This window comes from Buteo buteo, chromosome 1, assembly GCF_964188355.1.
Source record: "Buteo buteo chromosome 1, bButBut1.hap1.1, whole genome shotgun sequence".
NCBI lineage: Eukaryota > Metazoa > Chordata > Aves > Accipitriformes > Accipitridae > Buteo > Buteo buteo.
In genome coordinates, this window is record NC_134171.1 from 50639322 (window position 1) to 50653544 (window position 14223).

The 14223-nt window shown below is 49.4% G+C and overlaps 2 protein-coding genes across 4 annotated transcripts in view; one reads left to right on the forward strand and one right to left on the reverse strand.

Moving 5' to 3' along the window:
• Positions 1-7409, forward strand: part of TNKS (tankyrase) — a 143765-nt gene extending 136356 nt beyond the window's left edge. For all 3 annotated transcript variants that reach the window (XM_075030055.1, XM_075030065.1, XM_075030075.1), the window contains 2 exons: positions 702-858; positions 2696-7409. In XM_075030055.1, coding sequence (XP_074886156.1) covers positions 702-858; positions 2696-2782 — 244 coding nt within the window. In that variant the 3' untranslated portion in view covers positions 2783-7409. The remainder of the gene's footprint in view (positions 1-701; positions 859-2695) is intronic.
• Positions 7410-7836: 427 nt separating this feature from the next.
• Positions 7837-13324, reverse strand: DUSP4 (dual specificity phosphatase 4). The gene is made up of 4 exons (XM_075030087.1): positions 12931-13324; positions 10018-10154; positions 9427-9646; positions 7837-9192 (listed from the first exon to the last, which is right to left on the reverse strand). The coding sequence occupies exons 1-4, from the start codon at positions 13322-13324 to the stop codon at positions 8807-8809; spliced, it is 1137 nt and encodes a 378-aa protein (XP_074886188.1). The 3' UTR covers positions 7837-8806.
• Positions 13325-14223: the final 899 nt, after the last annotated feature.

Consider the following 14223-nt stretch of genomic DNA (forward strand, 5'->3'; position numbering starts at 1 on the left):
TTTTACAATCCCAGCACAGGATGAATTGCAGGGAAAGAATAGCCACTTGAGCTTGGTCATGCCAGGAAAAATGCAGCTTTCCATACGTCAAGGCTGAACAAAAATGGATATAAATGCAGCGAGTCCCACAGAAAGGTCAAAAATTACATCTAAGCATACAGTGAGTATAAATCAAAGGGAATTGTGGCTCAGGAAAGAGGCTTGTAACAGCAAGTTTGAAAATGAAGAGTCAGGGGAAAATAGCAATTAAACTCCAGGCACTCTCAGAACAAAACTGCAGTGCAAAGTGGTGGTCAGCAGTACAGTGTTGTACTATGGATCAGATAATTTTGGAGGTGGTGAACAGTACTTAATCACAGCTTTGTTTTGTACTGGAGTAGATGAATGTGCTTTTTGCACTTTGACACCTGTCTGTACCCTGCTGGTAGGAACACAAAGAGTTTCACCTTCTTTCAACAGCTTTATATAAAATGAACAGGTCTCCATGTGAAGGCTAAACAAAATATGTGTTTTCCCTTCTGCATGTCAAGAAAGATTTTTTTGTGATGGGTTTTATACAGCCTTAGAACTGGTTTCTAAAAATGTTTCTCAAAAAACCCTTGAGAAATTAAGTGTAACAAACTCAAAAGTCTGAAATCATTCTGGAAGCGTGCAACTCCTGGTAAGATATTTTAAAATCGTGTTTTCTTTTTTCCTTTCAGACAAATGCTCTTCTGTAGAGTGACCCTTGGAAAATCCTTTCTTCAGTTCAGCACAATGAAAATGGCTCATGCCCCTCCAGGGCACCATTCTGTTATTGGCCGGCCAAGCGTGAATGGACTTGCTTATGCTGAATATGTTATCTATAGAGGAGAACAGGTATGTAGGTTAGCAAGGGACTGGGTTTATGGAAGGGCAGAGCTTGGAGCTGGCGAGGGGATGTGACTGGTTTCCATACCAAGTGTGCTGTGATAACCTGGTTGATTACATTTTTTTCATTTAAATGTGGAAGTAAACAGTGAACTGCATCAAGCCAGCAAATGCTACTCATTTTCACTGAGCTGCTCTGATTTACACCATGCAGAATTGCCTAATTTCCCCTGTGCAGCACTGCTGGAGTCTGTTAAGAGTAGTAGTTTCTCTCAGGGGGCGCTGGTTCTCCCATTGCATTTTACTGGCGTTACTGCAGCAACAAGAATGCATTTCTCACCCTTGATAATGCAGATTCTGGGCTTTTTACCTGTAGATTCCAAGTAGTGATGGTGTCCCTGTCTGCCAGAGACTACCCTTAAATGGCAACTGAGGTAGCACAACAATGTTCAGGAGGTGATTTTTAATCTGAATAACTCAGCTAGGCCGTTACTCTAGAAAAGTGGTTTGCTTACTACTCTGGATCCAGGCTCCAAGATTATATAATAAGTTCAGGTTGGAAGGAACCTTGGGGAGGTCACCTAGGCCAGCGTCTTGTTCATGCTATGTTCAGACCAGATTGCTGAGGGCTTTCTTTGACCAGGCAGGTCTTGAAGGCCTTGGAGAATGGTGTTTCACAGCCTCTCTCAGTAGCTTGTTCCTTTGTTTAGTTATCCTCAGAGCAAAAAACATGTTCTTTGTTTCCAATAGAAACCTCCCCTGTTTTATTAATCTTATTCTCCTGCTGTGCAGTGCAGAAAAGAATCTGGCTCTGTTTTCTCAGTAGCCTTCCATATGTAATGGAAGATTGCTATGAGATCCCACAAAGCCTTCCCTTTTCTGAACTGAATAAGGCCATCTCCCTCAGCCCCTTCTTGTTTATCCTGTGCTCTCTCCCCCTGACTATCTTACTGGTCCTTCGCCAAACTTGGCTCCAGCTTGTTGCCATCTTTCTTGTATTGCAGGGCCCAAAAGTTGTATGCAGTTGTCTAGATATGGTCTAGTGAGTACTGAATAAAGGGCAATCATCGCTACACTCAGTTGACTGGCTACACTGTTGTTGATGTACCACAGGATGCTGGTAGCATTTATTGCTGCCAGGACACACTGTTGATTCTGCTTTAGCTTGCTGTCAACCAAGGGTACCCAGCACCTTTTCAGCAGAGCTGCTTCCCATCCTGCAATGTTACAAGGAATTCGTTCATCCCAGGTGCATTTGCCCTTACTGGATTTCATGAGGCTTCTGTTGGCCTGGTCTTACCTGTCTAGGTTCCTCTGGGGCCCTGCCCTCCAGCAACTTTAGCTTTGTTCTGGGACTGAACCTCCTACCAACTGTCTTGAGAAAACACTGGGCAGACACCTGGATTACATGTTTTGGGTGTGCCAAGTATTTTACTGCCAGTGAAGGTGTTTGCAGGTCATGTGGCAAGTCAGTGAGCATTTTAGGGTCAGACTACATCGGTCATCTGAGGTTTTTTAATAACTTACAGGCACTGACTGATCCATAGGATTAGCTAACAAGGAGACTAACTCTGTAAATTCCTGTTGCACACGCATTTTCTGGCAGTGTCTGCATGGAAGAAACATCTTTCTTTCTAACAGTGTATTAACAAAGGTATTAACTACATCAAGCAGTTCCCACTTAGTGCTCGCTAGGTTTGAAATCTCCCTTTTTCTTTTGCACTCTGCATAGAGCTGATTCTTGCACTGTGCTTCCTGATCACTGTCTAGTGAAATCCAAAATGAGAACTTGCTGAGTATGCCCTTGCATAAAGCAGTGTTGTTTTTTTCTTGACTTAACTTTCAGGCATACCCAGAATATCTCATTACATACCAGATTGTGAAACCAGAGGCTCCCTCACAGACAGCAACAGCAGCAGAGCAAAAGACCTAGTAGCTACAGAGCAGTGAAGAAGGATGTGACTTCAACCTTGGACTGGATGGATACATGTTTCAGAAAATCAGTATCATATAAAATCCTTAGCAACATGGAAATAAGCTGTATGTCTTTTGTAAAGCATTGCTGTCTTGATGAATACAATATGAGTAACTCTTGCATACTCAACTGCTACTGTTCCTTTTGAGGAAAGTTTACAAGGGACTGCCTTTTAATAACATATCTCAGGCTCCTAGTCTCTGCAGTTACCATGTATAAAGTAATGGGGTTTTGATCTAGACTTTGGGAACATTATTGTGCAAACAGAAATCTTTATTGGTGCCATCTCACATGTTAAAATTTCAGACACTACTATTCTAGTTATTTTATTTGCAGATAAATTGCATTAAGCCCATAATTTTCTTTTCAGTACACACCATTCATTTTATGTTTTCAAGAGATCCTAGTCAACTATTTATTTTCCTTTTGTATTCTGAAGTTGAGCCGGAACCTTCTTAAAGATATTTTGCACAAAGTCAATTTGACTGAAATCATTAACAATGCAATATGAATTTCATCTGAGAAGGGGCTAGGTCCAGTTCTTCAATATAGGGGGTTTTTTTGCACACCTCTGAGCAAACGATAATATGAATGAGTGTAACTTTAGAGTGGAAACAAATTGTGTAAGTTTGCTGCTTTTGAGTTTTCTGGGGGAAGCCCTAGGAAGTGTTTGCAAGGGTAAACCGGCTCTTGTGCTTGGAAAAACTTCATAGAGCAGGTCAATGCCCTCTGCTGGCATCTCTAAGAGAACGTTTTATAAGGCTCCTTATTAAGTACATACAGTTTGTGAAATGTTCTCCAGTTACAGTGGCGTATGGTTTTGCTGGAAGATAGCAGGTGAAAAGTCAGAAGATTGCATACATGAGAGCATATCTGGTTCATGTCCCTCTAATATAAGACCCAGTAAATGGGTTTCATACCAGTAAGGGAGAGTGTATTATAGCTGTTTCATGTCATAACTTTGTGTGTGACATCACAGTTGAAGAGCTTAAGGGATTTACAAAAATAATAATTTTTTTTAATATCGATTTTACATTTTTGAGAACAAGCTTTTAAAACATCAGTTGGCAAGTGGATTGTTTGCAGATATACCAGAGAACAAAGCTAGGATTTATTTACTCTAATCCCCTTCCCTGCAGGGTCCCAGGTTTATTTCACTGGGTAGGAGAAGTTATTTTTAAGCATTGCATAGCACAGCATCACACAATTTCAAAAGTCCCCCTCATGGAGGATATGCATTTAACAAAAGTAGAAACCTATTGCTTTTTTGTGTTGCTTTTACAGCTTCAGAGAAGGTTGAAAATCAAGCTGTGTTAATTTTTTTCTTAACAAGCAACACCAGGAGATGTGCTTCAGTGTTGAGCATGTAATGACTGGAGAAAAAAAATGTTATTTTGAACACAACACGCTGTACATTTCCCTATCAACCAGCACTATTTAGTATCTGGTGATCCAGTTTATGCATTCAGGCTTTATCACCCTTAAAGCAAGGAAATGACAGAATAGTGTGCTTTTAGTTTCTAAAAAAATATATGTGCTCCCCATAAGTGGGATTTTGCTGACATGTTTGGATAAAACAAACTTAAACCTGAAGAGCTTTTCACTTTCAGCATTAAGACACAAAATTTTCATTTTTAACATTAAGACATTAATGTTGAAGCAATCCTTGCAGAGGAATTTTACCCACTGTAAAAATCAGTCATGTGATGCAATCTGGCTACCTGCATATCATCTGTTCGTAATATCTCTAAAGAAAACATTAGAAATAGCAATACTCCAACAGATCTTGAACTTTGGGGTTTATTTTTCTTGAGCTGGCAGTGGATATATGGTTGTCGCTTCATTTTGTGACCTGATTAAATATAGCTTTGAAGTCCAAGCCAGGCTCTAGCCTAGTTGTCCTTTTAATCAAATTTCATTGATAAAATTGGGTGCTTGTATTTTGGCTACTTGTTTATAGTGTTAGGATTGCAAAGGTCACCACTAGGCTTTGAAGCTTTGTATTCATCATTTAAGTTTGGGATTTGTTTTTAACTTAGTTAATAATGGAGTGGGGGGATGTGCCTACCTACACTAGGGTTTCAGATAGGGTTGAGAGTGAGTGTTGCTCACCATCCCCAGTTAGGCATAGTTTTAAATGGTAAAACAATTGTGCTGCTTAGGTGAGCAAAATGGTTCATGTGGGTGTGGAAGTTAAAAGCTTTACATCTTTCAAAAACAAAAACAAACCTAAAAACAAAAACCCCACGAAGCCCACACCAGATTCTGTTCTTGCTTGTCGTTTCCTGTGTGCTGATTGAACTAATGGCTAGTCTGGATTTCTTCTGCAGCCTTGAACTTCTAGAGGATAAAAATACTGTCCAGTATCTTTGAACTGCCAGTGTTAACGTATCTGATGTTCTGTGCAGAGTGAAGGTGCTGTGTGAGGAAGTAATTTTGCAGTGGTTTTTGTCTCGTAATGGCATGATCTCATATCCATTTGTGGCCAGAGACAGAGGAATACCCAGGCCTGATAATGCGTGTGTGTGTCGTAGAAACCCGTGCAGGAGTAGTATCTGCCTCTCCTGGCGTATGTTGTTGTAGCTCCTCTTACAGTTTAAAACAAAGTGAGGATCTGCCCATCGATATGGAAGTTGCCCATGAAAAAGTTGGTCGTGGTTTTGGTGGCAGAGCAGTGTTTAGCAGGTTGTTATGGTACAGATGCTGCTGCTTTAGCTGAGGGAGTTAACTTGATGCCTCTGAATTCTAGAGAACGGGACCTTAAAAATAGCACGCCCCCATAACCAGGCAGCTGCTGCCTCCTGAGAAATGAAGAAGTTTTTCAACTTCCTGAGAAGGGCAATCCCCCTGCTAACAGGATGCTCATTTGCAGCATTGGGTCACCGATGGAGGCATGGTAGGAGCTGAGGATGCAAGAACACACTGGGCTAAGCCATCTCACAGGCTTGGGAGCCTGGGCACCTCTCGCTGGCTCCAGAAAGAGCTATTCCTACTGGGACAGAACGTGGTGTCTGCTGGGGAAAGGGACAGTTGTCTTTCAGGCCTGTTGATTTTTTTTCCATGTCTCTTTGAGGCAGCATTTTGAAATGTCTGTGCAGTTTGCAACAGGACCTTAATAGGCAAAACAGAAAGAAACTTCACCACGTAGCAAAGAAGGGATGGTTCTGCTCTCCATTCCTGAAATTGTTTCCATGAGACAGATGAATTGGGTACCTGGTGCAGAGTGACATTGCAGTGTGAATGCTGTCAACAAAACTTATGTTAGAATTAAAAGCAGAGAGTACAGTACCTTAATAAGGTGTATCTTATTTTCTCATCCGTATTTTTATCTGCTGGTCTATTTTGATCCCAGCTCCATGGAGACTGTTACAAACCTCTTGTACTAGTTCCACCGTTTTGCAGTCACTATGGGTCTGTAGTCCAAGGAATGAGCAATGTGTTTTCTAACCTCTGTTTTGAATGTTTGTATGTGATGCAATTGAATCCCACTGCATTATGCAGCTGGAATTTATTTTGCCTGCAAACTTTTACACTTTGCTTGTTGATAATGGAATACCCCAAAACAAAATTCTACACTGAAGCAAAAAGAAAGCCCCCCCAAAATATTCTGCACTGCTGGCTTCAGTGGGCAGCAGACACAGAAGAGGCATGTGGTATGAGACTGAGTAGCTTCTGGAGAAGGGTGCTTCCTTGGCTCTGGAAGGCAGCTGATCCTACTGTTTGTTGTAGGTTAGAGGAAATGTCTGCTCCCTGTGAACGTGTGAAGCACTGAAGGATGCTAACATATCATGACACTGTGTGGCCTGCAGGAACTACTTAGGCAGACAGTGGCAAATCTGCTCAAAAAACCCTCCTGCATCCCTGCAGTGAAGTCAGAGCTCTTGCACAGTACGTGCACTACCTAGAATTTCCACATGGGACTGTTAACAGAAATTGCCCACAACAGATTTTTTCAAAAGGTGCGTAAAAGGAATGGGCCAACCACAAAACAGATTAGTTTGAATATTGCTAATCATTCTCAGCAGCTGAAGGTCAGGAAATGTGTGAATTTATTTTTAATGGAATTTCTCCCTTTCCATGCTGCTTTGCCACAGAAAATCTGGCTCAGAAATCTAAAAGGAGATGCATCTAATGCATGCTTCAGTCATTTTAAGCCATGCTGCAGCCTTGCTGGGGAAGACATGGGAAAGTAGAGATTCAGTTCTAGCCACAGGTTGCGAGTGGCCTGTGAACCTCTCTAGCCTTGAATCCACTGATGATCAGAGGTGGTGGCTTTGGCACAGTCCAGAGCACATTCTCCTGATCTTTCAGAGAGAGGCAGGACACGCACGCAGAGAGGGAGCAGCAGTGTTCCCCTCTCTGAACACATAGTAGATGTGAAACCTTGAGGATCAGGGGACAGCATATGTGTGTTAAGACTTCTGAAGCAAGGTGAACGAGCCCCTGAATCAGCAGGGAATGGAAGACACATGCAATTCCCATTACACTAACACATATGCCTGTCAGATCGTATTATCTGACTGGTTTTGATGTATCTCTCTTGCTGAACCTGTTGGTGGCAAGTTCTAGTGTTGGTTCCATTCATTACTAAGGTAGTTTGATTAGAGTCTCTGTATTACAATGTAATTTTGACACTTTCTTCTTAACATCTGCAGAACTTGCTTCAGCTTTGGAAACTGAAATGGGGATTTTTCTGTGCCGCAGTCCTGCAAGGTTGTGTACCTTCATTCCTAATTGCTTTCTCTGCCAACCCAAATGGCAGTGTACCTGGGGGTTGAGTTTTTAGACCTTTTTTTGTATAACTTGTTTTCATAACTAGCCCTATATGTTTCCTCTCTTGGTTGCCAATTACCTGGAGCTGGGATATCATTTATTTATTTCCTCCTTTACCCTCTCTCTCAAAGACGACGATGGGCAGGTTCTCAGCCTACCTACATGGTGGACTTTAGGTAACATCTCTGTAACAACCGAGTTTGATCCATAAATGTGCTTGGCTAAATGTCTGATCTGCAATACTTGTAATAGTTTAAAATTCAATAAATACATTTTTAACAGTTGCTCTCTGAAAGCTGAGTGTTTGCACAAACTGCTATTCTGTCTTGGTCTTAGGACAAACCTGCGCCAGCCACAACTGTTGAAAACTGTTTTATTTTTATTTTCTCCAAACAATTTGTTTCCTCCCTTTCTCGGGCAATAAATAAAAAGTTAAATTTCTTAAAAAAAAAAAAAAAAAAAAAAAAAAGGAACAAAACCATACATATGTACATCAGCCACACAGGCATCTTGTGTGTTGGATTGGACTGGGGGCAAGAAGAGAGGCAGGGTGGGAAATAAGGCTCCAGGTGGGTTGAAGTGAAGATGAGGCATTTTCTAGGCTTGGACAAAAAGCTGCAGCATCGCCTCCCCAGGCGCTGGCAGGGGTGAGGCTGACTGTAGGCAGCCCTGTGCCACCACCACTCCTGCTTGCCCCAAGGCCCTGCCTGCAGCTCTGCATGTCACCCAGTGTAACTGGCTCAGGTAAGCAGCACCCACCACACACACCCATGTCAGTCTTTGCAAGGGGGAAGACTGCTGCACAATAAAAGGAGGGTATTGCTCCCTTTTCAACCCAGATGGGCTAGGGGCAGAAACACAGGGAGGTGTGTCTTTTTTTTTTTTTTTTTTTAGAAAACACAACAATAAAATGGGGATGGAAAGAGATGAAGACCAGGCACTTGAGGAAACCCAGTATACTGGTTTTTCCCTTCCCCAAAGAGCCTGGAAAATGTCAGGGTTTGTGGCTTTTACCATTTCCCGTGCTTTCAAAACATAAAATTAAAAAGCAAAAAAAACAAGATGAGGTAAGAAATTTCTCTATGAAAAAGACATCGAGTCCAGGGTGAACGGCAGTGTCCAGAACTATTGCTTAACATCATGGGGTTCCATGCCCCCCTGCCCCCTCCGCACCTGGCACTATCTGCCTGGCTGGCCCCAGCCCCTGAGCTAACAGCTGGGCGATGTGGTGATGGGGCTGTGCAGGTATGGGAGGCTGCTGGGGGTGGCATGGACACCCACAGAGACTGGGAAGCTGAAGACAAACTGGGAGGTGGGGGTGGAGGTGGCCTTGCCCCGCTCCCGCAGTGTCCCCGAGGGGCTGACAGCTTCCACTGCACATGAGGTGGCCAACACCTGCGACTCAAACTGCAGCAGCTGCCCCATGAAGCTGAAGTTGGGGGAGATGATACTCCGGCGCTGCTTGACGAACTCAAAGGCCTCCTCCAGCTTGACACGCTTCTTCATCATCAGGTAAGCCAAGCAGATGGTGGCTGAGCGGGAGATACCAGCCTGGCAGTGGACTAGGACCCGGCCACAACACTCCTTCACCGAGTCTGGAGGGCAACAGGGGATGAGACGCGAGACCAACACCCTTCCAACAAAGCCAAACCCACTGCCAAACCCACAGGTCGTAGCTGACCTCCCTCCCACCAGTGCAATAACTGGCCTGGACCCTGCTGGATCCCCATCCCCTCTGAGCCAAAGGCTCCAGGTCTTTGAGGCAGGAACCTCCCTGCCCCCGCCGAGTGAAACACACACAGACACGGCTCCTCTGCACAGGCACTCACCTATGTATTCAATTGCCTCCATGAACCAGGAGCTGATGTCGGCTTTGTGGTTATCCTCCACGGGGATACACTTGTACTGGTAGTGCCCCTCAAAGTGGTTGGGGCAGTCTGAGGAGACGTTCAGCAGGGCTGTGATGCCCAGTGCATCAAGCATGTCCCGCCGGGCAGCGTGGTAGGCACTGCCAAGATAGAGGAAGGGAAGGATTTCCACAGGGCCACCCTGTTACAGAAGAAAACAACAGACACGGGGGTGACCAGGGGACAGCGGTGGGCAGGACACACATCCAGATGGCTTGCAAGCCCTGAGCAGAGGCTGCCTTTCTGGGCTGTTAACCCATTTCAGCCCTACCCCTCTTCATCCCTTTCAGGAACGGGCAGGTGTGGTTAATGGGATTTGGCCTTGTCTGCTCCCCAAATAGCACAGACACCCTGGAATGAGGAGGACTGCCATGTTCTCCTACGAGAGGAGAGGGAGCAGGGCTCTGGCTCTGCGGGCCTCAGCTGAGGGAGAGCAGAGAGACTCGGGCAGGACCAGGTTGCAATGCTGGAAGGAGCAGTCAAAATAGCTGAGCACTGGGCTTCTAGACATACCTGGTCATGAAGAGGGGTCACACAGGAACTGCAGCCCAAATCCAGGGGCTCAGCACTGCTGGGGGGTGACACATTGCTCAGGAACTTGGTTTTTGCGCAGAATTCGGGGTACTCCGAGGAGAAACGCTCATAACCCCCTGCAAGAAGAGAGGCACGAAGCGTTATCCCAGGCTATGTTCACAGCGCTGCAGAACAGCACAGCTGGAGCTGACGTGTCTCACTGTGCCCTTCACCACTAGATGATGCTACAGCGATGGAGAGTGGTCTCCTGCCCCAGGAGGAGCAACCAGACTCCTGGCAGCAAGTGGGGGAATCCTGGAGGCCCCACCGCTCCCTTGGAGCCAGAGCTCCCCAAGAGCTCTGCAATGTTCTTGGCTGCCCGAAGTCTCTGGTCCAGGGTTTAGTCCCCTACACACTACCAGGCAAAACCCCAGACCGAGCCCAGGGTTGCTCTCTAAGATGATGGAGTGAGGATTTGTTGCCGGCATCCTCTGACTTTAAAGGGAAAAGCTGCCCCCAGGCCAAAGATAGTTTAGTTCCCAGCTTTCCCAGACACAAAGCACGGGGAGGTCTCCCACTTTCCCAGCCTGACCCTCCAGCCCAGAGCTCCCAAAACAACAGGCAGGGGGAAGCGTAGGCACTGGCCAGGTACAGTTACCCTAACCCCACAGCAAAGCTGCTCTCCAGAGAGAGGTGTCCACTGCCTCTCAAGGACACGGGTGCAAGCTGAACATGGAGGTTAGCACCCTGTGAAAGAGCAGCTTGCTCCTTTGACCTGCTGCCGGGAGGATAAGCAAAGGTGAGCTCAGATCTTCCTAACAGCAGGTAAAACAAGAGCAAACCCCATCGGCTTCCCAGGACAGGGAAACTGCAGTGTTGGCTGCAGATAAACTCTTCTGTTGAGATTCCCATCTCTCATTCCAATCAAACCAACAACCCTCACATCCTTGTAGAGTCTGACCTTGAGCCTTAAAACCCAACAGAAATCCGGTATTTTACTATCATCACAGGAATCTAGCTAGACCAAGCCCTGACTCCCAGGCTACCTCCTGCAGACTCACCCCAACTACACGACCTACACCTGCAGATTTGGGCTTGCCAGAGCACACACAGCAGGACATGTATTCCTTATCCAGCTTTAGCTCTGAGGCTGCCCTGAACAAGGCAGGATGTTCAGAAGACCAGTGGATGCAAGCATCTCCAGCAAAGCAGCCCAGGACTCCCTAGGCGGCTAGAGACCAGTGTTGCCAGCATCCCAGTGTCCTTCATGGTTTTCTCCCCCTGTGCAAGGAAGGGCTCTAGTACCTTAAAGCAGAAACATGCGTATGCATCACTGAATTTGCATTGTCCCTCCCACATGAGCTGGACAGTTTGCAGAGGCTGCTGTTTCCAGGGTCTGACATCCCTCTGCAGTCCTACTGGTTCGATCTGGAGGAGCACCCAGAAACAAGTGCCCCTGTTAGACTTCTTCAGGATGTCTGATCCCAAAATCCCAGCACCTACCACATCCCACTCCAGTGGGATCCTGAGAGGGAGAAGCCGCCCAGGGTGATGTGCAGACACAGGCTCCCTCCTTGGAAAATCAAAGTGACTCTTTCAAACAAAGATGCTTCTCTTTAATGTGCCTGATCAGATCTAACGCCCCACCAGCCAAGCTCCACGTCCAGCGACTCCATCCAGTGCCGTGCACCTCCCAGCTGTGTGCACAGGCCCTGCCCGGCACAGGTACCACGCTGCACAGGTGCCCATCGCCACACGATAGCCAGCCGGGCTGTTTGTCAGGAAACCTGGCAGCAGCCTGATCTGCACCAGACAGATCTGGGTCTGCACCCAATAAATTTGCATTTGGACAGGCACAGGGCTGGGTTAGCACAGGTCCCGTAAGAGCCACAGGGGCACCAGAAGCCCTCAGCTGACGAAGGCCACCCTTGAAGCACAGCAGCGGTTCCTGCCACACGCGCAGCTCCCAGCACCACGACGGCTCGTGGCGAAGGACCCAGAAGCATGTTCCTGAGCGAGCCCTTGCTGTGCAGGTGCTCCCGCAGCAGCGCATCGTATCACATCCTTGGAACAGCTCCTGCTGTTTTTACTGTATCTAGTACAACAGAAGCACCGGCTCCTCCATCTATGAAGCCTCTTAATGGATTTGCTACTCTGCATAAGCATCCTCACCCCTGCTGTAAGTAAACCGAGGAATAAATTAACTCTCAGGCTGTAAACAAAAAAAAGAAAAGACCCCACAGAGCACATCCAGGCACTCCAGCTGAGCATCCCCCTCCCTTAAATCATCTCGCGGCAATTCTCAGGACCGGCAGCTCCAACTGCTCACGGCATCTCATTTAATACGCGCCGACGCTGCCGCGAGCACGGCACGGGGGGAAAGCCCCGACCCCTGCTCTGGTCGAGAAGGGAGGACAGTGGCATCCCGGGGGTTTCTGCCCGCTGCAGACGGACGCCGGCCTGACACCAGCGATCTGGTCCTGCACAAACACCTCCTCTGCGCCGGGAGGCCGGGGATGAACTCAAGCGAAGGGGGGGAACACACACACCCCCCCACACACACCCCTGCTTCCCTCCGGGTTTGCGCCTTTGCCCCCCAGGTGCCGGGCAGAGGCACGGGGCCCACTCGGCCTGAGGCGGCTCAGAGCGCGTCTCTCTCGGGCCACCCATGGGTAGGGCGGAGGGATGCCCTCGCCGCCGACCGTCCCAGGACCCCACCGCCCCGCCGGCTGCGCTCCCCACCGCCCTGAACGCAGCACCCGCGCTCCCCCGCCGCCGGCTCCCAACTTCTGGCGGGACAGCCGGGGCGAGAAGAACGGGACGCGGGACACCCCCCCCCCCCAAGAGCCGCAGCCAGGACGCGCGCCCCGGCCCCCCGCACCCCCCACTCTTTCCCCTCCCCCCCGGCGGTACCTGCCAGGAGGCGGATGTCGGCGCGCGCCGTGTCGCGCCGGAGCGCGCGCACCACCAGGGCCACGGTGCTGTCCTCGCGCAGGGCCTCGGCGCGCGGGCTGCGCTCGTCGTACACCACGACGGCGGCGTACAGCCCAGCGCGCAGCCGCGCCCGCACCTCGCCCTCGGCCGGCAGGATCTGCTCCAGGCTGATGGCCCCCTTGGCCCGCCGCCGCACGATCGTGTTGCAGCGCACGTTGAGCGCCCCGCGGATGTGGCCGGCGCTGTGGGCCAGGAAGGGGCGGCAGTCCAGCAGCAGGCACCTCCCGGGGCCGCCGGCGCCGGCCTCGTCGCGGCACACCAGGCGCCGCAGCGCGCTGCCCTCCATCTCCCGCAGACCCTCGGTGGCCACCATGGCGGGAACGGGGGGGGGGGGGGGGGGGGCGGGGCGGGGGGAGGCGGCGGCGGCGGGGAGAGGGACACACACACGCGCGCCGCTGCCGGTGCCACTCGCGCACCCCCGTGCGCGCGGCAGAGCCTTTACTACCCGGCGGCGGCCGGCGCGCGACCCCGCCCTCCGCCCCGCCCATTCATCCTGCACCGGGGCCGCATGAATGGACGGAAGGCGGCGGGCGGGCGCGGGCGACGTCACCGCCTCCATTCACAAAAAAAAAAAAAAAAAAAAAAAAAAAAAAAAACCCACAAAAAAAAAACCAGCCTCTCCGCCAGCCAGCCGGCCATGTTCTCCTCGGTTTGTGAATGGGGGAAGGAAGCGGCGGGCGGGCGGCGCGGCGCCGGTGTCACCGCGGGGCATGGGGCGGCCCTCCCCTCGGGCGCCCTGCCCGCCCGCCATGTCACTCGCCCTCGCCGGGACCCCCTCCAGGTCACGCGCGCGCTGCAGGGCACACGTGCATGCCCGCCGATATCCACGCACGTCCAGGCACCGCCGGGCACACGCGCGTGCACACAATCCCCACACACACACTTAAGAGCACACGCGGGCACGCGCACACGTACCGCCGGGCGCACACGAGGGCACGCGCTCGTCTTTCCCTCTTTGTCCCTTGGCTCCCGCTGAGGCCGGGGACTGGCTGCCACAGCCGGGGGCTTTAAAAGCTCTGCGGGGTCCCCCCCGACTCCGTATCTGCCACCGCCACGTTTTCCCTGTCAGAAAATGGCAGCTCGTTAGCTGCAGAGCCTGGGAAACACCGCAGCACCCTGTCTGGGAAGCAGCCCCGTGGAAGGCTCTCCGATTTGACTCCTAACGTGGAGGAACGCTACTTTCAGCTAAAAGCCAAAGGAGCAAATTCACAG